This window comes from Mugil cephalus, chromosome 5 (genome assembly GCF_022458985.1).
Source record: "Mugil cephalus isolate CIBA_MC_2020 chromosome 5, CIBA_Mcephalus_1.1, whole genome shotgun sequence".
Classification (NCBI taxonomy): domain Eukaryota; kingdom Metazoa; phylum Chordata; class Actinopteri; order Mugiliformes; family Mugilidae; genus Mugil; species Mugil cephalus.
Genome location: NC_061774.1, coordinates 27,156,260 through 27,178,680, shown reverse-complemented (window position 1 = coordinate 27,178,680; position 22,421 = coordinate 27,156,260). Strand labels below are relative to the sequence as shown.

Genomic DNA, 22,421 nt, shown 5'->3' with positions numbered 1-22,421 from the left:
GGAAGAGAAGAAGAAGAAGAAGAAGAAGAAGAAGAAGAAGAAGAGAAGGGGGCAATGAAAAGGTGGAAGGAGGAGGAGGAGAAGAAGAGAGAAAAAGAAGGATGTGATGATGGAGGAGGAAGAAGAAGAAGTGGAGGAGGAAGATGAAAAAGCAAGAGAAGAAGAAGAATAGGACAAAGAGAAAAGCATGAGAAGTAGATATGGGAGGAAAAAGGAGGAGGAGGAGGAGAAGGAGGATGAAGAACAAAAGGGAGGAAGAGAAGAAGGACAAATAAGGAGTGGGAGGAAGAGGAGAAGGAGAGAAGGAGAATGTAGGAGAAGACTGGGAAGATGGAGCAGGAAGGACAATGAGAAGAAGAAGGTGATGGAGTAAAAAGAAGAGAAGAAGAAAAGTGATGAAGAGTTTTTCCTCCGTCTTCATTCGTCCTGAAGAAGACGAACCAAAATGTCTCCACGTCTCCGTCCTGGTTCATGTTTGGTAGTAGATTCTGTGTAAATTAATGAATGTATCAAATAAATCCCCCTTTGTTCTTTATAAAGTCCTAAATAACAAACAGTTAAATCAAAACTAAACGAGACAAATGTCTCAGCAGTAAATGCAAAACGTGTAAAACGTTTGAAATGTGTTTTAGATCTTTAGCCCAAAAGAGAAATATATAAAGTGACATCTGACGCCTCATTGGGTCAAATAAAAGCTCGTCAGCTGGAGGAGAAAAGAAAGGCAGATATGAAACGCATGTAGAGATTCCCACATCTTTTCATAGTCTTTTATTCAGGGATAAGAGTCGGCCCGTGCTCTCAACCGTCAGTAGAAACATGAGAAAAAAACTCTCAGCCTGCGAGATTTTCCTTCCTCCCCAGTGAAACGTCCAAAGAATAAATCCTCTTTATTGTTTTGTAATTTTTTTCCCTTTTAAATATCAGTACACGTGTGTCCTCTTCAGAAAAAACCAACAACTCTTGCAGCAGTAATCAGAAACCAAAAATACACACACACACAAAAAAAATGGTTTCAACTTTTAAAAATAAAGAGCCCACCACCAGAAAGAGTGCAAAAACTAAACGCGTTGTTTAGTAGAAAGCAAGCAGAGGGAGCATTTATTTAGAAACTTTATTTTTGACTTTACACTTTTAAGTCTTTGTCAAATCGATCTCCAATTAAAACCCTGAACACATGACAGCATATATATGTATCACAGACATTTACATCTTTAAGTTTTTCTTTACTGGAGAAGTAATTTAGGATGTTAGTGTGTGTTTTGTTTTTTTTTAGTGGTATAGGTAGGAAAAGATCATTATTTAAAAAAAAAAAAAAAAAAAACAATAAAAAATAATTTGCAATTAGCACCGTTACTGTAATTTTGTTTCTTTCCTGTTTTAACTTAGGGATCAGCACCTTGTCCCGTTAGTAGCGACTAAGAGTTTGTCGTACTGCTGCTGGTCAGACGAGCTTAGATGATGAGGTCTTTGTCCACATCCTCTGCAAACACAAAGAGACACAAAAAGACACAAAGACACGCGTCAGTACTTTTAACTGACTCATCAGTTAAGATCTAAAGGCAAGAAATGTTTTAAAAACACAGACAAATGCAGACAAATATTATTTTAATTCAGAATAAACAGCATATGTATAAAGATTTTCAGTATTATTAGTAATATTAAGTATAAAAATACAAATAACTGGAATTTATATTTTTTATAATTCAAACTTAAGACTTAACTTAAGTTTTAGGTGAAGAAATGTTTCAATGTTTCACCTAAAATAATTTGAATTTGAAATAAATAATAAATGAAACGCATATACATATGTAAATTGAATTACATGGCATCAGATTAGCATAAAAATATAATTAAAGCTTTAATTGGTCAAAATATGAATGAAAATTTAATATATTTGGACAATAACGAGTTTAACGACTAATTTCCTGGTTTTTAGTTTTAATAATTTGCTGTTTTTTAACTAGAAGCAAAGGAAAAGTCCCTTTACAGTATTTTACGATATGTTACGGGCCCAGTAATGACTAAATATCACCTTTTGTATATAACTAACAGTTTTATCGGTTCTTCAGAGTCCTAGGTGTGATATACTCACGCTCCTTGATGCCGAAGCAGGTGGCCCACTCCTCCAGGGCGATGTATTTGTCGCCGTCGGAGTCGCACTCCTCGAAGAAGCGAGTGGTGCAATGCTCCATGGGAATGAGAGGAGCACGCAGGGGGGCGAGCTCCGTGTGGGTCAGATACCTGGATACCGCAAAGAGAAAACACAACACACTTTACCCAGGATGCTGTGAAAGGTTTTCCTGCAAAACGACATTAAGTATGAACAGTGGTTTTAATTTGGTGCTGTTAATTTGGGTTTTGGTTGATGCATTCACAGTCCTTAGATGCAGATTTCACTGCAGCCTTCAACTAAAGAGCCTGGTTATGTGAGTTTCTTATGGGAATAAGTTGCATTCAAGTAGCTGAAGAAGCTACCCAGATGTCCAGGCCACAGTTTATCCAAAGAACAAAGTTGACTTGCAGGTTTTAATCTCTACACTTTCAGATGTTCTTATTTACTTGGTTGAAACATCTTCAAGAAAATCTACAAGTTCCATTTCTATTTTTCTTCTATTTTTGGATATACCGTGACGTGGACGACTGAGGACCTCTGAGTTTTGTTTCTGTCCTCGGTTACGTACCCGTCGACTGGGTGCTGGTCGAGCTGGCCGAACTGCCAGTGGACGGGGAAGATGTACATGTTGTAGTTCTTCTCGAAGTCGTGAGCCAGCAGGTCCAGAGAGTGCTCGCCGGCCTGCAGCCTCTTCTCGTTCTCGTAGATCTTCTTCACCTGGAAACGACGTACGTACGGAGACACGGTCATTGGGGGGATTCATGAACAAGCAAACAAACCACTCTACCGCTTTACGGTTTTATGTGACTGTGGATACGTCAAAACAAAAAGGCCTTGAAAGCTTTCTGCTCTTAAAGATGGCAGCGTTAAATCAGCGTTATGGTGCTGGAGCTGTAAAAGCAGCGTCGTTAACATTTCTCTGGTATTTATTTAGTCAGATAAATATTTCTACAGTCCAAGTTTGGACTATTCTTTACAAGCTTCAAACAACTGCACTAAATCTCGTCTCCATAAAGGTTCTGGTGTTCAGCATTAGTTTGAAATACTCAGGGTATGAGAACCCATTAGTAGGATAAATAATTGACGTTAAGTAAATAATCGGATCCTCGTGACGGGACGCTGGAGGAGAATAAAGACAACATCGCCCGTGTTGTCGTCTTTAAAGAATTCTTTTCTCACCCTGAGCTTCTGCTTCTCGGTCAGCAGGTTGTTGTCCTCGTCGCGCTCGTACAGAGTCACCATGACGTTCTTCAGCCAGTCCCTCATACGCAGGGGGAACTCGTTCAGCTCGCTGTCCAGGCAGTCCTCGATGTCTGTGGAGGACACGGAGAGGCTGAATTTAAGTTCAACGCACAGTTTATATAAAAAGATCATAAAAAAACTAAGCACACCAGACAGAAAATTCAAATAACTACGGGCAGTGAAGGACGAATGTAGCGTTTCCTCACATTTCCCGTGTCTGGACCGAAAAAATTGCACTTGAAAGCTCCACAAAGACAACGTAGATAACTATTTATACCAGCAGGTGGTAGCAGTCTGTATTCACCATTCAGTAGGAATTAGCTGGAAGGCTAGGGAGCTAGGAAGAGCTACTATTAGCCACAAGGCTAGAAAACAAGGAAGAGCTACTACTAGCCACGATGCTAGCCAAGGAAGGGCTACTATTAGCCACAAGGCTATGAAACTACGAAGAGCTACTGTTAGCCTCAAGGCTAGGAAGCAAGGAAGGGCTAGTATTAGCCAGGAGACCAGGGAGGAAAGAGGAGCTACTATTAGCCACAAGGCTATGAAACTATGAAGAGCTACTATTAGCCATGAGGCTAGAAAACAAGGAAGAGCTACTACTAGCCAAGTGGCTAGGAAACTACGAAGGGCTACTATTAGCCTCAAGGCCATGAAACTACGAAGAGCTACTATTAGCCTCAAGGCTAGGAAGCAAGGAAGGGCTAGTATTAGCCACGAGGCTAGGAAACAAGGAAGAGATACTATTAGCCTCAAGGCTATGAAACTATGAAGGGCTACTATTAGCCACGACACTATTAAGCATGGAAGAGCTACTATTAGCTGGGATGCTAGAAAGCTAGGGAGAGGTTTTTTGTTTTGTTTTTAAAACTTACATTATTTTTTTATTGTTTTTATTACTTTAGTTCTTTTATTTTTGTTGTATTTTGTTATGCTCTTATTTGTAATAAGTGCTATATAAATAAAGGTGAGTTAAGTTGCTTTGAGCTACTGTTAGCTGGGAGGCTAGGAAACTAAGAAGAGCTACTATTAGCTAGGAAGCTAGGAAGCTAGCAAGGGCTGTCCTCTCCTCCTGTCATGCTGATCTGTTGGTCTACAGTTTATTTATTCTAGACGATGTGGATGTTGTGGAAATATTTGTGGATTTAAAAACCGAGAAGAAGAAAAGCTGCTAATGGAAGTTCAATTAACAGTGCAGGAAACTAAACAAGTAAAAACGAAGGACTCAAGAATCTTTACAGAACCCAGAACCAGGACCATAACATGTCACCAACGGCTCTTAAATCATCATATTTAAATGTGTTATGACATAAATGATTATAAAGTTAGTATTTCTACGAAATTGATTAATATTGCCATCCATTTATTTTATAAATAACTCACTGAAAGACACGAGAAACATCAAATTAAACGTGTCCAGTGTCAAATAAATGCAGATTTGAAGTAATAAACATAAACAGACGTCTCCATTTAAACCTTTTCTCAAGTCTCAGCCTGAATTCTCTGCTATTCTGACGGGTCCAGCACTGAACACGATCTCCATTTGAACCCTTCAGCCCTGACTCATTCAAACGTGTTTAGTTTGAACAGTGGAAGAAATGCAGCCAGCGTGTCTGGACGGATCCTCCTGCCTCTGACATCACATCGACATCAATCACAGCAAACCTTCAGCTTTCAGAGTCGAGACAAGCGAGGTCTAAGAGTCCGCTGACAGACAAACAGACTCTATCACACCGATGAGAAAACACATTCCCTCAGGGGCCAACAAACAGAGGCACGTTTTCAAAAATGCCAAAACAAAAACAGAGACGATGATGACAAAATTCAAAACTAGCGGTAAGGAGATAAGTCGTCAGATTAGTTCACAAGGAGATGAGAGATTTTACCTCTTGCCTCTAAAAACAAACAGAGACACACCTGCCCTTTGGATTCACTATTGCATTTAAAAATATTTGATTTCAGTGAAACTGAAATCCAATATAGGACATTTAAAACTTGTAGCAGCTGTCATGAGATTTATTGTTATTCTTTATTACTTCATTTGTTTGTGTTGTGGTTTTCATTTCGAGAACAATCATGTTGCCAGGACTCATTACTTTCAACATGTCCAACCTTGTTTTGTTTGTGTCTGTAACAAATTACTGTTCCGTGTACATTTTTTTCAGACTTTTCCACAACAATGTTTAATGTTTATCTTGTGTAAATCTTGTTTTAATGCATGTAATTTATATAATTAAATGCATATTTTTGTTCATGTTTGACTACCGAGGCTTTTATCATTACGATTAAACTCTGAATGTGACGGGCGTATTCTGATCAAACTGGAAATGCCTGTGGTTTTATTTGAGGTTTTATTTAGTTTGGAACTAAATAAGTCTTCAGCTGTTGTGCTGAAGGTTAATGAGGAAAGAACAAGTTCAGAGGTTGAATCAGTTCAATCAGAAATGGAGCGGTAGCAGATTTAGAGGAGACTTTGTTCACAACAAGGATTCAAGGAGGCAGGGAGGCAAGGAGGCAAGGAGGCAGGGAGCAATGTGCAGTAGCTAAATGTCTCCGGACACATGTGACACGTCTTAAATGGAAAATATTATCTTCTTCATGTGGTATAATATTGTATTGTTACAGCATTATATTGCAATAAATTGTATAATTATATATTGTATTGTTATGTATTTTATTATTAAGTATTGTATAGTATTGTTACATATCGTATGTATTGTTACGTATATTATTATATGGTATTGCATCGTATCTGTTGTTGAATATCATACTGAGTCGCTACGTATCGTGTCATATCATTACGTATCATATCGTCTCGTATCGTATTGTGACGTGAAGTATCGTATTGTATAGTATCGTTATGTATTATTTTGTATCATGTCCTATTGAATTGTTTTCTATCACATCGTATCATCTTGTGTGAATATCGTATTGTGTTACTGTGTATCAAATCATATCGTATAGTACCGTTACATATCGTATCGTATCGTATCGTATCGTACTGAATCGTAAAATGTTTAAAGCAGCGTGAGAGCTCACGTTTGCAGGAAAGTATGTATCATCTTGTGTTGTAATGTGTGATTAGTGTATTGTATTATATTGTATCGCATCGTGTCACGTTATGTTGTTAAGTATCGTATCGAATCACTACATATCATTACGTATCGTATCGATACATATTGTATTGTATCGTATTATGATGTGAAGTATCATATTGTATCGTGTTGTTACGTATCGTATCATATCATATTGTATCAAATCACGTCATTACGGTACATAATATCGTATCATATCGTATAGTGTTGTATCGTAACATATCGTATCGTATCGTATCGTATCGTACTGAATCGTAAAATGTTTAGAGCTCACGTTTGCAGGCTCCGATGTAGTCCAGGTGCAGCTTGTGGCCCTTCTTGGTTCCCTCCAGGGTGCACTTGGTGGCAAAGAAGTGGCAAGAGGTGTCGTAGGTCTTGTTGTCAGTGCCGCAAATCTGGAAACGAAGAAGCAGGGATCAGTTTCCAAGAACTTCTGTGACGACATTGATGTTCAACTGCAAGCAAGTAAATCGACTCTGTTCTTATTTAAATATATATTTGAGCTTCCAGGTCTGGAAACAAGATGAAAACGATTAATTTCATCATTTTGCATTTGAATTGTGAGAAATCACAAAACATTTAATTCAAAGAGCCGCCAGGCTACGGATTATTTTTGAACTCACGTGCTCAAACTCTCCATCAGCAGGGGGGCAGGTGGAGGGGTCCTGGCAAACACACATGGGGGTGTTGTCCTCGTCGACCTCGCAAACCTTGCCCTTCTTGCAGTGGTAGTTCACGCAGGGATCTGTGGAAAAATAAAAATAAATAAATAAATACAAGAAAACAGACACTGAGCTGAGCTGCAAGTTTGTTTCTTAATGAATCCACATACATACAAACACTTTCTAGTTCTTGAACACATCATGAAACTCAAATTGAAGCAGCTTTACACAAAAAAAGTCTTTAAAAGGAAAATGAAAATCATGAGAAATGGAGTTTTAATTTAGTTCTGGTTGGTTCTATAGTGAAAATGCCTCATTAAAAGCTAAAGTGTTGTTATTGTTACTAATTACTATATATTTCTTGTTTTATGTTAATTTTACATCAGTCTACCATGTTTGGGTTCATTAATATGCACTGTGCCAATAAGTAAATAAATAAATAAAATTGAAAATATAGCTATAAATAAGAATTTAAAGATATATATTTGTCAAAAAAATTACAATATTTACAGTTTTATTCAATATTGTTTTTTTTTATAATTTGGTTCAAAATTCCTGTTTAAATATTAATAGATGATTTCCTCCATTATTCTTTTCAGTTTCTCCTTATTATTACTGCATGTGCATTATTATTTCCTATATTTTGGACATTTTTTTTTGTAGATCTTTCTCTTGCTTCTCTCTCTCCTCCATCCTTCTCGTTTCATGCTCAAAGATATTAGCTCATTCCGTATAATTAGGTATTTTACTTCTAACGCCACCGTTAACAGGACTTTCCCTCGTACCAGAGCGTCTCTCTTCTACTGTGATGACGCCACGGTTCAGGATCGTAGTAAAGCAGCTCAGACAGAACAGTGTGTACAGTCCTGGGCTGTTTTCCTGTCGTCCGTCGGTGTTGCCTCTTAAAGGAGGGTGGAACATTTAATTACAGCCGTCTCCTGGCAGAACGAGGCAGTCTGTTATTATGACCGTCTCATTTGCCAACTTGAGGCTTCAGTAAACCCAGATCCTTCTGTAGCCGGAGGACAGATTCAACGAGGAGCAGCCAAATCAGACGCTGGCACGATCACAGGACGTCAGAGTGCAAGACGCCGACCACAGTTTTATCTTTGGAGTTGTTGAAACTTCAGAAAAATTAAAGATTTATGGAAACTGGAGGAACAGTTTCACATCCACTCCACTACAGTTGTTAAATACACTTGTTTATCCCTTATCTAAACAGTAAATATTCTGCACAAGAAACTAAATGAAGTATTTAAAAGTGAAATCTTTCTTTTAAAGAAGCTGCTTTTCAGAAAACCTGCAAAAAAACTGCCTGATTTCTTCCTGTCAGTGATGATGTTACTTTTTTTTAATAAAAAAACTTTAAGCGAGAGCCTTTCCAGGTTATGTTCCTGCTACTAAAATTGGCCTTTTTGTATCTTACTTATTAATTTTATAATGTTCTTTTAAAAAGTGCATTAGAAATAAATTTTGTTATGAAGTTTAAGTGAACAAATATTTGAGAATATTTCTGCACTGTAAAGATATTTTGATATGAACTTGAGATGGTGATGGGATTGAAAGGTAATTGTATTTTATTGATTAAGCTTCTGAAAAGGATTAAAAAACACAAACTAATTCACTAAAATGCTTTAACTGCTGGTTCAGGTGTTCAATAACTAACATTTGTTGGTTGAGACTTATTTTTCTGAGTTGTGCGTTTGTTAACTTACTCTCAGCAACGGTATCTTCGACAACCTCAATGGCCTCGTCAAACTCTCCAACCTCCACCTGCACAGGGTTGGCCCCCACCTCGGTCTCCTGGGGAACAGAAGGGGTCAGAGGTCAGACGTTGGAGCGTGGAGGGGGAAACCTGGAGCTGCAAATGAGCCGGCTCCTCCTTCAGTTTTTTCGGGTCTATTTCTGCCCAACCTCCACACTAAACACCAAACCGCTTAAATGCGCCTGGCTTTCCTCTTAAAAAACTTGAAACGTCACCACTAAAGAAGGTTCCCTCCCCCCCACAGCCCAAAGCCCAAACAGAGTCTGGGTGCAGCGGGACCAATAATATCCAACAATAACAAGCAGCCGGGTCCACATGTGGCGAAGCCAAGAAAAAACGTAATGGCGTCCCAACCCCGGCTGAAGGAGCGTCTAAAATTAACAGCTGTGGGATCTCTGGTCCCGCTGGACCTCTGGAGCAGGAAACGGTAAAAATGTTCACATGGAGGATCAAACTTATAGTGCATGGATAATTCTGTGGTGTTTACAGCAGGTCATGAAGGAATGTACTAAGGCAGATTTGGCCCAAAGCGTCAGATTTAACAAATGGATTTGGGTGGAATTTGAAACCCTCATCAGGGACCTTTACGTCTGCTTCAGTGCAGAACATCCTCGTCTTTTTACAGAAGCTGCAGCTTTGAGATTAAAGTTTAGGACCTAAAATGACAAGGTTCACCTCAAACAATACGTTCCTTACGGTTTGGGCTGCTGTAGATGTGCATTCTTTTACCAATGAACAAGTGGAAGCAGGACTTTTATGAGGCAAATAATAGTTGGAAAGATTTTGTCCAAAGCTTCAGAAGTAGGGCGTTGTTTTGGGTGGAATTTGGTGCAAAGACTGATTAGAGTTTGGTAAATATCCAGCATTAATTTAACTCTCATCAGGGACTTTTACACAGGTTTCAATGCAGAATGTGTTGCAGCTCTGAGATTAAAGTTTAGAACCCAAAATCATAACAAAATCCAAAAAAAAAAAAAACACAATACGTTCCTCATAGTTTGAGCCTCTGTTGACGTGTTTGTACGTTTCTTTAAAGATTCACAAGTGGAAGCAGGTTATGGAGGACTCTTATGAGGCAAAAAATCAGAGGAGATGGAGGAATTTTATGTGTTTTTTAATAGTTCTCAGTTTGTTGCAAAGATTTTTGTCCAAAGCTTCAGAATTAATAAATGGATTTGCACAAGTGGAAGCAGGTTACTGAGGATTGTTATGAGGCAAAACATTGTTGAAAAAGATTTTGTCCAAAGCTTCAAAAGTAGGGCATTGTTTTGGGTGGAATTTGGTGCAAAGATTGATCATATCCAGTATTTAACTCTCATCAGGGACCTTTACACATGCTTCAATTCAGAATGTGTTGAGATTAAAGTTTAAGACCTAAAAAGTCAAGTTTCAACCTCCTCAAGTCTCATGAAATCCTTACACGATCAAAAACACAATACGTTACTCATGATTTGAGCCTTTGACGTATTTGTTAGTCACTGTTCAAGCCAAAAAGGCCAAATAAATCTGGGAACCAGTGTTTAGAACTACTTCTACATACATGCGTTGGAGAAAACTTCTTTCTAGATGCCTCTGTTTGCAGAATCAGACTGTTTGTTGAATGATTCATCAGAAACTTGACACCGTCGAAGATTTTCTGCATAAATGTGAGTTGCTCAACTTTAAGGCGTTCACAGCGATGTGAAGAAAAACCACTTTGTCTGTAGAGCCCAGACCTCAGAGCTCCGTCACTGATCAGATCATCTGTCTGAGCAGCTGCGTGGTCAAAACAACAATTAAACTCACACGAGAGAAGAAGTATTCTGTTTTCATACAGAAATCATGGAAAGCTTGAATGAAAGTTTTCAGAGTCTGAAAGCAGACCAGAGCAGTCAGTGGATAAGTCAGCAGTTTAAGAAGATTATTGAAGGTTAAACCCAAAACTTGAGCTCTTGATGACGGCTTTAGGCTCTTGGTTTTATAATCAATTTTCCACTCGCCTTCTCCTCTGGTTTGGCCGACCTCAGAGTTTTTCTAAAAACCATCTCACTGCTCATGTTTCTTTCCCAGTCGGATTTAGTTCTAGTGACGTGGCCACATTTCAAGATCTGGACGTTCACCACAGCCCCAACAGCTGTCTCATTGTAAAAGTATGATTATCATATTAGCCTCTGTTTCTGACAACAGAAATTTTGGCAGTTTGGTGGTCGCTGATCGAAGATATAAAAGACTTTATGTGACTTGTTTCAGGCAAAGATAAACATCACACGTTGACGATCATGTGGAATGACAGAAATATCCAGAACAGCGACTGAATGGGCTTTTAGCCTGGAAGGCAAACCCACTCAGAGCCATGGGGTTGGTTTTGTTTACAACAAAAAGCCTCTGATTAGTCGTTGGACTGTCTAGTTGCATGTAGAGGATTTTATTTTTCTGTATCCATCATAAAATCCACAAAGATCATTTCCAGACTTATATTAGGATAAGTATCGAGTCTGGTTACTTGAGGCTAAATAAAACCATGAAGGATGGTGTTTGGGCTTCTTCTTCTTTGGGTTTCAGGCTCTAAGTTTGAAATGTTTAAATTACGTTCTAAGAAAAGACTTCTCGTACATCTGGACTGACCTCAACGACTGGCTCCTCAGTGACTAGTTCTTCCACGACCAGCTCCTCCTCAGCCTGAGACACACAAACGTCCACATTAAAACAACATTAAGCTCACATGTGGCTGCTGAACACTTGAATGAAGGAAGTTGCAGCAGGATATTCTATCATTCACCACAGAGACACCATGGTATCTCACGTTATCACGTGTGAACCGACGGCGGTGCAGGAAAAGCAGTAAGGATGTCGCACAAAGAGAGGAAGTCACAAAAACGTTTTAAAAAACACAACGGTATAACTTACGGGAGCAGCCATGGCGTGGCCAGCCAGACACAGGAGGAAGACAATCCACACCCTCATCTTCAAAGTCTGTGGAGACAAACAGAAGAACAGACACGAGTTATTGAGAAACCATGTGCATTAGTTTCTGCTCTAATAATAGTTCCCACATTCTTTCCCAGAGGAATAATAACGTAAAAACAGAAGCAGAGAAGAAGAGCACAGGAACGTTCCCTGAGCGATGTCATGGATCCGTGTAACGAAATCATTTCCTATGGATTTTTGTAAGATTTATTTATTTATTTTTTAAACAATTTTAGTAATAACTTGTGCATCTGATTGGGGTTATTCAGTATTAAGGTAATAATGACCATAGAACTAAACACATACTGTATTTAAATTATCCTAATTAAGAAAAAGTGAATAAAACCAAGCAGAAATCGAGAGAATCCTATAGGGGTCCACTAAGGGTTCCATGAGGAACACCTAGATAGAACGCCAATAGAAACCAGGCAGAGCTAAAACATTAAACCAGCTTTCTTTTTTTTTCAGAATATCTGACTAATAATCATCAAGTTGTTAGTTGAACTTAATGATTATTAGTCAGTAATTCTGAAAAACTCCAAAGAAATTAAATTAGATTTTCTCTCAAGTGTTTACCATCAAAAAAAGTATCTCCATTTTTTTTTTTTTAACATTCAGAATTTAGCCATCGCAGCCACAATTAAAAGTTAAAAATAAGTTTGAAAACACAATCATTTCTTTATCTCACATTACATATGTAGATTTTATTTAACTTTATGAAAAATTACTTTTCTTGACAGTCTGGATCTAGCAAGTAACTACAAGGGTTCCCAAAACGTTCCCTGAGGAACACCTATGCTAAAAATCCACCAGTAGCTTCCAAAGTGAATCTTGTTCTCACGTCAAACTCATTTCAGTTTATTCACGTCATGTTCACGTGGAAACAACCATCTCTAATCATCTCATAGAGCCCTTTTAACAAAAGCATCTCGACACAATATGACGCACAACTCTCACTACAGACTAGTGGACGCGCTCCAGTTTCCCAAACAAAACCCCTCAGTGTCCGCTTTGTTTACCAGGACGTCGTGTTGGAATTGTCTGTGGCTGTTTGTGGTTTCTCTGAAAAGATTCTCTCCCCCCGGAAACATGATTTCACCCTCTCAAAGGGAACGTTATTTTCTTTGTGGAGCGAAAATCAGAGCAAACGCTGGAGGTGAACGCAGCGAATTATGGCTTCAGAGGCTGTAACCGACCGGGTCGGCGTGACGTTCTCCAACCGTTCGGGCTGAAACAGACGCCTTAACAGCTCAACAAGTTTCCATGACCTGAGGCCACATATCTTCACCTCTCATGTTTTTAGTCTGGCCTGGAAAAACGTAGCTCCTGCAAAGCTTTTCACTAATAATAGCACCTTGATTTGAGATACTTTATAAGGTGATATTAGATGTGTCTGCATTAAAAAATGGAGGAAGAAAGAAACTTGTTCTTTTTAGGGTCTTTCAGAAAAGTGAAAATCTCTTAATTCTAATTATAAATAGCAAAAGAAAAGAATAAGATTTTGGCCTTAAACTAGATTCAGACGTGTTTTAAATACGTTCAAAGACACATTAAACAAATAAAGGAACTCATATGAGGAGATTTCAGTCCAAAAATGAGAAAAATGTGACAAATAAAGCCGTGTCCTGTCCCCCTGACGTCTCACGATGCCACGCTGTTATTAAAAAGTTTTAGTGCATCCTCGGGGGTTTATGTCTCATTTTATTGGTCATTTTATTGTCTCTCTGTCGTCCGCAGGGTCTAATAATAAAACTCTCTTTCGCACACATCAACCTTTTCACACAGAAATGTTTTAATTTCCTGTTTATAGATGCGGCTGCTGTCTGTCTTCTGTCTGAGCGTCTATTGTTGTAAGGCTCAATCTTCTTTTGTGTCTCAGAGATGAAGCGAGGCCTTTTTTCTTTGGTAATGGAGCAGAGCATTGCTTGGTCTTCCTCTCTCTTTCTTGTCACTTATCAGCATCACATGCTGTATGGTATATAGGGGTGGGTTTAAGTGTCTGTAAAGATCAAAGTTTGTTTTTCTCGTCTGCTGGGTGGAGAACCATCTCATGCAGGCCGGTGACGGTGAAGTGATCTGACACAGTTTGCGCTACAAACCGACCTCTGCATGAGTGAGAGGAGATCAGCGACGGGGATAATAAGATTTACAGAACAGAGCAGCGCATAGTTTGAATTCCTGCGCTGGGGATAAGGGGGCAGCAGGTTTAACGCCGACAACAGACAAATGCGACCATATGATCCGATCTCCTCCAGAAACATTTAAGTTTCCTCTGACGATTATCAGACGAGGAGGAGAAAGCATCGCGTGAGGAGAAGGAGGAGCGGAACATGTTCGGACGCACGCAGCTTTACATGTTAAACTCCCTCAAGCGAACAATTGTTTCTGACATTTAGACGAGGAGGACTCGCATGTAGCTGCACATTAGACTCTAGAGAAATGACTGGCATGTTTGTTTTTAGTTCGCGTTTGCTCACATGAAACACTGCATTCTTTTCTTAACGGCAAGTCGTGACAGGAGATAAGAAATGGACGTGTTTTCACTCTGCAGACATCTGACATTTATCCAAAATCAGCTTGACATGCAGTTTATATTTCTTTTTGTTCAACATATTAAATGAACTTTAAAGCTGAGAATGCAAACGGCAGGCGGGTGGTGCAGTGATCTTTTTTCATAGCCAGAAGGTCTTGGGTTTGAATCTATTGTCGTGCAGATGGATTCTGAAATACTGATACTTCAGATACCAGGTCTTTATGCCCTGAAACTGATTCTCAAATCAAAATAGCAATACTTTTAATACTTCAGTCATTGGAGGTAATGTAGGAACACAGTGGAAAGTAACTAAACTATTGAGTTGTGGCAACACAACAAACCTTGTGAAACAGCTCAGGTTAAACCACAACACAGAATACGAGATATTTATGATGAGGACAGAAGAGGAGAGAACAGAATCACAATTAAGTTTTCATTTTACAGTAATTCTTAATAGTTAATAATTTATTTTAATGGTTTTGTGTCTCTGTTTGGTTCCTCTGTTGTCGTATTATTATTTGTTAGGTTTGAGTTAATTGGTCGTTTCTGAATCCTCCTTACACCAGCAGGTGGCAGTACTTGGTATTTGTCATTGAAAAGGGGGAAACAGGAAGAGACTATTAGCTGGGAGGCTGAGAAGCTACGAACCATTTTACGGAGCCGAACTAAAACTCGGAGTAAATGCAGAAAATAAAAGTCGGGGATTCAGTCAGTTTCTCCTGCACACGACGATGCAAAACACCAAGAATAATATCACACAAAAATGTTCATAAAGGGCGTCGTGCTAGTTTTCGCTAAGGCTCCATCTAACATAAAATATTCCAACATTGTTCTTTTACACCTGTCAAAAATGCCTCTGCGCTGAGTTCAGAGTCGACGCGTGGACTCGTACAACGGAGCCCAGTGTTTGTGGGTTTGTGTGAAGTCGTAACCAGGTCCGGACGTGGAAAAATACAGCAGCTCTGGCAGAGGACGACGACGGTGACGTCTCCAAACAAGCTGCACACAAGGAAACTTCTCTGTACCTTTGAAAAATGCTTAAAAAAATAATAGTGATTGAATGGAAAGGTGTTCTGCTGACGGGAAATTAGATTTTAAAAGGCACAAAATAGAAGTGGAGCTAAATGTAATTGCAAAATAAAAGCAGGTCTCATCTTCTGGAAGTGAGTGTTTGGTTTGGAGGGACGTGGTGTTCCCGTCCCGTCCCGTCTCATCCCGTCCCGTCGTACGTCCCGTTTAAAATATTCCTGTTTGGTCAGAGAGTCTCTCGGCTCTGCTCGGCCTCGGCGGGAAGGAGTCTGGAGTCCGGACGGACTGACGCAACAGCAAAACAAATTATTTTATTTGGAAGGCGGCTCTCATAATCAAACAGGGCCGAGGCTAAAAGGGAAACTTCAGGCTCATAAAGGGGCCCTTCTTCCCCGCAAAAACGTATTTAATTTGGGAGTTGGTTAGTTGGGTAAGCAAGTGTAAACTCACGACGGAGGAAAACAACCTGGACCGGGATCCTAACATCTCTCTTTTTTTTTTTTTTTTTTTTCCTGTCCTCTCGTGGGGCTTTAAAAAGCAGCAGATTTAGAGGAATTCTTTCTCCTTCTCCTCGGTGACATAACAGGCCTGGATAAACAACCTGTCGCAGTCTGGAGGCCGACAAACAACGCTGGCATGTGAGGGGCAACGAACAGTGAATTTCTCTGTCTGTACAGAACTCTGTGGACGGGGAACTTCTTAACAGCTGCGTTTCCGTTACAGTTTTGCGCAAAATAAAAGCGATATTTCTGACTCTTTGTAAGCGTTTCCATTTAAAGACGTGTTGCAAAAGAGCTGTAACTCTACATGCGATATCACATAATTCTCTTAAATTCCCGTCACTTTGAGGAAGGTGGAAAAAAAAAGTGTTTCAGTTACACTTTTGCAATAAACGTTTATATCGATACATCTGAAAATTCACAGCATGAAAGTGTTTTAGCTTTAGATATTTGAGAGTTTTTTTTAGAAATGTACTTCCATTACCAGGTTTTTTTAGGTTTTGCTCATCTCTAGTTGGAATGGAAATGCAGCTAATGAAAGACTGTCCAAAAAATAAAAGAAATCAGTCAGTACGTTTACGTGCATGTGAAAAAAAAATGAATTATTGCTTTAATCCGACTTTAACTGGACAACTTAATCGCATGTAAACACGTTACTCCGACTAAAATCGATTTTCTCCAGCATGTATACGCCTTAATCCGACTTTAACTAGACAACGCGTGTGCTCATGCTCCACAACCGCTGAGCTGGTGTATGAACCCGGAACAAAAACATCCAAAAAAGTCGGTTCACAGAAGAAGAAGAAGAAGCACCTGAGGGATAGCGCCATCTATCTGCACCATAAGCAGCGCCCACATTAAAAAGCTGAATTATTATCCATCTGGTTGTTGGTTAAATGTCGGTCTGCTGCATGAACGACTCTGTCAACCAGAAAGGAGTCATATTAACCCGCTGAAAAGACACATATCGCCACCTAGTGTGGAGGAGAAGGACATGTTCCCATTATTATATTTTCTCCGTTGTATGTAAACTGGGACAAGGACCTCATTCAGAAAGTTGAGTTTCAAGTAATGTGTGCTTCAGTTGATCTCTTCTTCTTCTTCTTCTTCTTCTTCTTCTTCTTCAGCTTCAGCTTCTTCACCTCCAACAAAAAAACTAACCTTGTCCTTCCACTTGGAAGCATATTCCTCCGTGAAGTCTCCCACCATTTGGTCTTTGTTATATTTTTGGGACTAAACGGCCAAAGGGTCAGACAGGTGTTAGAAACCTCCCCCGTGAAGATCTAAGAGGCAGTAACACAACTCTAAGGCCTAAGTTAACAAAAGACTCGGGATGTTTAAATCTAAAGAATTAGTTTGACAAATGTTCTGCTCACTTCCTTTGATTTATTCTGATTTGTTGTGAATTTTGATCATTGAACTTGTCTCAGAAACTTTCGTCAGATTGTACATGTGAGCACAGAAAACAAGAATCAAACATCCAGTTATAAAATATCTCTAGAACTTTCAAAAGAAAATGAGCTGTTTGTAGTTGCTCAGATCTTCACATCCTCCCATTTCTCCAGTCGACTTTATAAGAAACAGATATAATTTATAAGATAACTGAGGTCTGATGTTTTGAATAAGCAGCAAAATAAAAAGTCAAGAAAAGTTTAAAGTCGTCTTAATCTTTTTTTTTAAATTCTGAGTACCTGTGTTCACACCGTGCATTAAAATGTGTCTCCACATTCGTCCTGGACCAACACTTGAGATCTGATCTCAGATCTGTTTGTAAATAAACAACAGAAATCACTGTATAGTTGGAGCTCTAATCCACTGACTTTAGTTATTTTAGCTGAATGTTCTTTGACTTCACTGCAAACTTTAAAATTATTGACTTATTTTGTTCCTTGCAAAGGTGCAAAGTTTATCTTCTCTGAATATTTTTACGGCTTCGGTCAGTTTAACGGATCAGATTTCTCTCCGGAGAGAACCTGGGGTGGAGGGTGGAGGGTGGAGGGGTGGAGGGAATCCCTTTCCTTTTTTTAGCTTCCTGGACAAAGAGCTGTTTTTATGAAGCTCACCTGTATCGCGGAGCACAAAGAGCACGAACAAGAAGAGTCGAGAACGGAGAAGAAAAGTCTCTGTAACACGAGTTCTTCGTCACCTGACCTCAATTTTCCTCCCCCACCCTCCTCCTCCTCCTCCTCCTCCTCCTCCTCCTCCTCCTCCCTCCTCTTCATCCGGACAGATCGTCTATCTCTGTGCTTTTAGATGAAGCTCTCTACTCTCTCCACTCGGGGCTGAATCTCGCTGCGTGTTACACAACGACTCATTGTTCACCGGTTGAATTTTTCATGAAAGGCTGCAGAAAATTACATGTGTCTCTGCTTTTATTTGTGCTGTTTGCTCCCTCTGAGGTTTTATTCATGTTATTATTGTTAATCGTAGCGGCGCTGCAGCTTTTATCTGACGTCCTTCGCTTCGTTCAACAATGAAAACCTTTGTTGTCGGTCAAAACATCTTTGTCGTCTGCACCGACCGAATGAACGCTGTGAGTTAGGCCAGGAGACTTTACGAGGTCACTGTTGAGTCATTTCATTTATTTAATTGTATTTATTTTTGAAATTTTTGCTGTGTGCATTTTTTGAAGCACGACCCAAATCAGACAACTCACTTTAGAGGCACTTTTAAAGGGCGTCAAACTAATTTTAGTTCATTTTAGGCCACATTTAATCTAAAGTAAGATAACAGCGTAATATCCTATAAGTCTCTAGATTTTTCCGTTTGTTTTAAGTAAATTATCCTTTAAAAAGAAACATAAGTGTGATCTGGGCTCCGTTCTGTCTACTCTTTGTTTCTGGGTCTCAGTGTCGTCTTCTGTCCACTTTTAGTTAGTGATTGAAGTTATTTTCATTGAAAAACTGACGTCTTCTTCCCATTTACATCGTCAGATTTCACCTTTTCACAGGAAGCTTTGGGTCTGTATGAACACTGAGGCCAGATGTGTTATGAGGTCAGATATTGTGGCTTTTTTTTAAACTTTCCTGCTGTTAAAACTAAAAAATCTCAGATGTTACTGGCACCAATAACTGTGTTTGTTGTGGAGTCTCTCAATTGAGAGAGTTGATGCTCCTGTAAAGATCTGGTCCACTTTGTTTTTCCAGCTGATTCTCCATCTCCACAATTTTCAGATTTTTGCATCAATAAAGATGGAACAGGTCGAACCTCAAGTCTTTTCTCTATTTTTGCATTGAAATTTAGTTTTACTTTTTTTACACACTTCGTCCACTCTGAAAAACGTTTTAACCAAAGTAGAAACAAAGTCCTTATAAATAAAAATGCATTAAAACCGTCTTTATGAACATTACAAATTTAAAACCTTTTCTCACACATTGCTGCAATTTGTTCAGTTAAATTATTATAAATGAAAATTATTTAAATGAAACAAAAATTAACCCGAATGGCAAAAAAGACACAGCGCCCCCTATTGTTTGGGGGGTGTTGTTACAGTTTCTACTTCAATAGTTATTTGCTAAAAATAAAAGTGATATTTCTGAAATGTTGCTTTGTACGTGTTTCTATTGAAAAGTGTTTTATGAATGAGCTGTAGCTCTTGTAAAGTCTAGAAAGAGTTAACGTTCCTCATTCTTAAACTGCATTTTATCTTCTTCTTCTTCCTTCCCCGATTTCCTCGCTGACACTAAACTCCAGATTTTCTTTCTCCAGCCCAGACAACAGCACAATCCCTCCTTCCTGTCGAGTTGTCGAGGGGAGGAGGGGGAGAGATTAGCAGCACCGTTCTAAGGAATGGACCTGGTATTTCACAGCATCCTCCACTCCTCCCTCCTCCTTTTTTTTTTTTTTTTTACTCCTCCTCTTAAAACCTCTCCAGACCTGCCACCTCAACAATTAAACCTAGACTCGGGTCTCATACTAATTCAGACATTGTCCGACTCAGAAAGAAACCCCGACAGGTGTGACGAACTTTCTCCTAAATGTGTGTAATTGAGTTTGAAGGAAACATATTGTGCCTCTAAAAAAAAAAAAAACAGAAGGACCTCGAATAACTCCAGTTTTTGGAAAGATGCAGCTTCAATCAACATCTTGCACATTTAAAAGGTTAAAGCTGCACATCTAGCGCATCTCTAAGTGTGAATAATGGGTTTAAAACTTTCCTCCGGGCACATTTTGAGGCTTAAAACACCGAGGTCAGGGTTTGTTTGCACGTCAGTCGAGTAGTTTCACGCCAAACTGTGAAAAGCGTCTTCGTGGAGTTTTTCCCACCGATCTCAAAGTCTGGAGGCTCCTCGTTTTACTTCCAGCAACGCGAGCAAGAACTTTTAGCCTCTTTTTAATGGCATCTGCACTAACTCTCAGAAACAGCTGGTAACCGATCGCCATGGCAACCTGCATTCCTTTACGTGGGAGTAATGAGGGAGGAGGAGGAGGAGGAGGAGGGGATGAAGGGGGAAGACAGAAAGAAATAATCTGAGGACAATATCAGGCTCTGTCTTAAACCCACTGCTCTTTTCTTTCCTTCCTTCTTTCTGTGCAGAAATCTGTTTTGCAAAAGTGGAAATTCACCAAAGCAAAAAGCAAAAAACAAAAACATCTCAACAACCCTAAACCCTCAGCCACCCCTCCTCCTCCTCCTCCTCCTCCTCCTCCTCCTCCTCATCTACCACCTCCTCCTCCTCCTCTTGCCGATGTGGCAAACAATACGTCCACAGAGAATGAGTCCTCACAGTCGCAGATTGTTTACCTGCAGGCAGTGATTTCTCCTCGCAGACTTTTCTTCAAATAACGACACATGGAGGCAGTAAAACTTAAGTTTAAACGTTTTAAAGAGAGTTTGAATCATGCAAACTGAGGAACCACCACCACCGTTATAAAACTTAAGTTATCAGGTTATCCTCCGCAGGGATTTCAGGTTGTAGCAGGTGAAAGGAAGGTGGAAGATTTTACTTTGATTTTAATTTTTTGCAGCTAATAATTAAATTTTAAATCATTTAAAGGAAAACATTACCTAAAACTGTACTTGAAAGCCATAAATAAATGAATGAATAGATGAATCCCCGTGACTCGTGTGCAGGACGGTGGGATTCTGTGCAGAGTGAGACCTCTTACCTTGAGCTTTGCAGAGCAGGGAAACCAGGAGAGAAGTCAGCTGTGTGCGCGGCCCGGGACAATCTAACACTCCTGCCACTTCTCACAGAAGACATTTCCAGTGGGACGTCCCAGTTTGGAAACAATCCCCCCTCCCTCCTTCCATTACACACTCTCTCTGCCTTCCTCCCCTTCTCCTGGGAGGCGGAGCTTAATGTGGACTCTCCATGTGAAGCGTGTTGTGGCATGCATTATATTTCCTTTCCTATATTTCCTTTTATTTTAATTCAAATTACAAAGGAATTAAATATAAACATTAATGTATTATATATATTATTATTATAGAACTGTAATAGACAAAGTGTGTTGCATGGATCTAATTTATGCCAGGTGTTACTCATATATATTGTGGGGGAGTGGAGTGGAAAAGATCTATGAGCTGAATAATGTTACTCCTGAGTCACATCCCACCACTAAGACTAGAACTTCTATGGTTTGAGGGGGTCAATCTGTCATTTGAATGCCTCTGAAATGCATTCTGGGATACGTGTATGCAATGAGTCCTCGATAACACGCAGCGTTCACATCCACAAAATGTTTGTAATTGAGTTGGAAGGAAAAATATTGTGTCACTAAAAACACCAAAAGACTTCGAGTAACTTTTTATTAGTTTGTTTGTTAAACTCCTGCAAGTTAAAACTTAAGGAAGTTTATTAGGGCCACACATGAGAACAGAAATTAGAGGAGGTGGATTTTCTCAAGAAAATAGTCGAAATTTTGAGCAAAAGTCGTAGTTTTGTGTCAAAATACAATTTTTTTCTTGAAATTTCGACTTTTGCTCAAAATTTCAACTTTATTCTTGAAATACAGTTTTGAGAAAAAAAATATACCATACGCATATTGTCGGTTTTAAGGTATGACAATGTATTTCAATGTTTTTCTTGAAATTCCAACTTTTTTTCTCGTAAGCGTGACTTTTTTCTTGAAATTGGACTTTTCCCTTGAAAGTCTTTTCTCATGTGGCCCTAACACTCCTCCGTAAAAACTACACATCTTAAAATGTGAATAATGGGTTTAAATGACATACTTCACTCTGCATAAACACCAGTCAGCGCTGTTTAATTTTTACCAGTCGGGTTAATATTTGTTTCTACTTCCTGTTTCACTTTCAACAGCACCGACTGAAACTTTCGCCAAAATTGACACAAATGTGTCTCCAAACCGTCTAAGTTAACCTGAAGATTCTTTATTGATCCTAAACAACCAAACAGTTGCAGAGATGAAGAAGAAGTCAGAAATACTGCAGCGTAGAGAAGTATAAAAACACGTGGCCCGAGGTCGGAGCTGTTTACTCATTGGTCAAGTTGTTCCACTTAGAGTTGTTCTCCTCTTAGAGCCCGACAGTTTTTTCTGTTGTTTTTTTTCTAATCCCTCTTCTCTGTCTTCTG

At 39.3% G+C, this 22,421-nt stretch overlaps 1 protein-coding gene across 2 annotated transcripts; it reads right to left on the bottom strand.

Moving 5' to 3' along the window:
* Positions 1 to 1,097: 1,097 nt before the first annotated feature.
* sparc (secreted protein, acidic, cysteine-rich (osteonectin)) lies at positions 1,098 to 21,132 on the bottom strand. 2 transcript variants are annotated; one of them, XM_047585224.1, is made up of 10 exons: positions 20,995 to 21,132; positions 11,764 to 11,829; positions 11,470 to 11,535; positions 8,828 to 8,915; positions 7,074 to 7,195; positions 6,725 to 6,845; positions 3,293 to 3,426; positions 2,682 to 2,830; positions 2,093 to 2,241; positions 1,098 to 1,480 (listed from the first exon to the last, which is right to left on the bottom strand). In XM_047585224.1, exons 2-10 carry the CDS (start codon positions 11,818 to 11,820, stop codon positions 1,452 to 1,454), a joined length of 915 nt encoding a protein of 304 aa, XP_047441180.1. In that variant the 5' UTR covers positions 11,821 to 11,829; positions 20,995 to 21,132; the 3' UTR covers positions 1,098 to 1,451. The 2 variants fall into 2 exon arrangements, with proteins under 2 accessions (XP_047441180.1, XP_047441181.1); XM_047585225.1 differs by having other exon boundaries at positions 11,482 to 11,535.
* Positions 21,133 to 22,421: the final 1,289 nt, after the last annotated feature.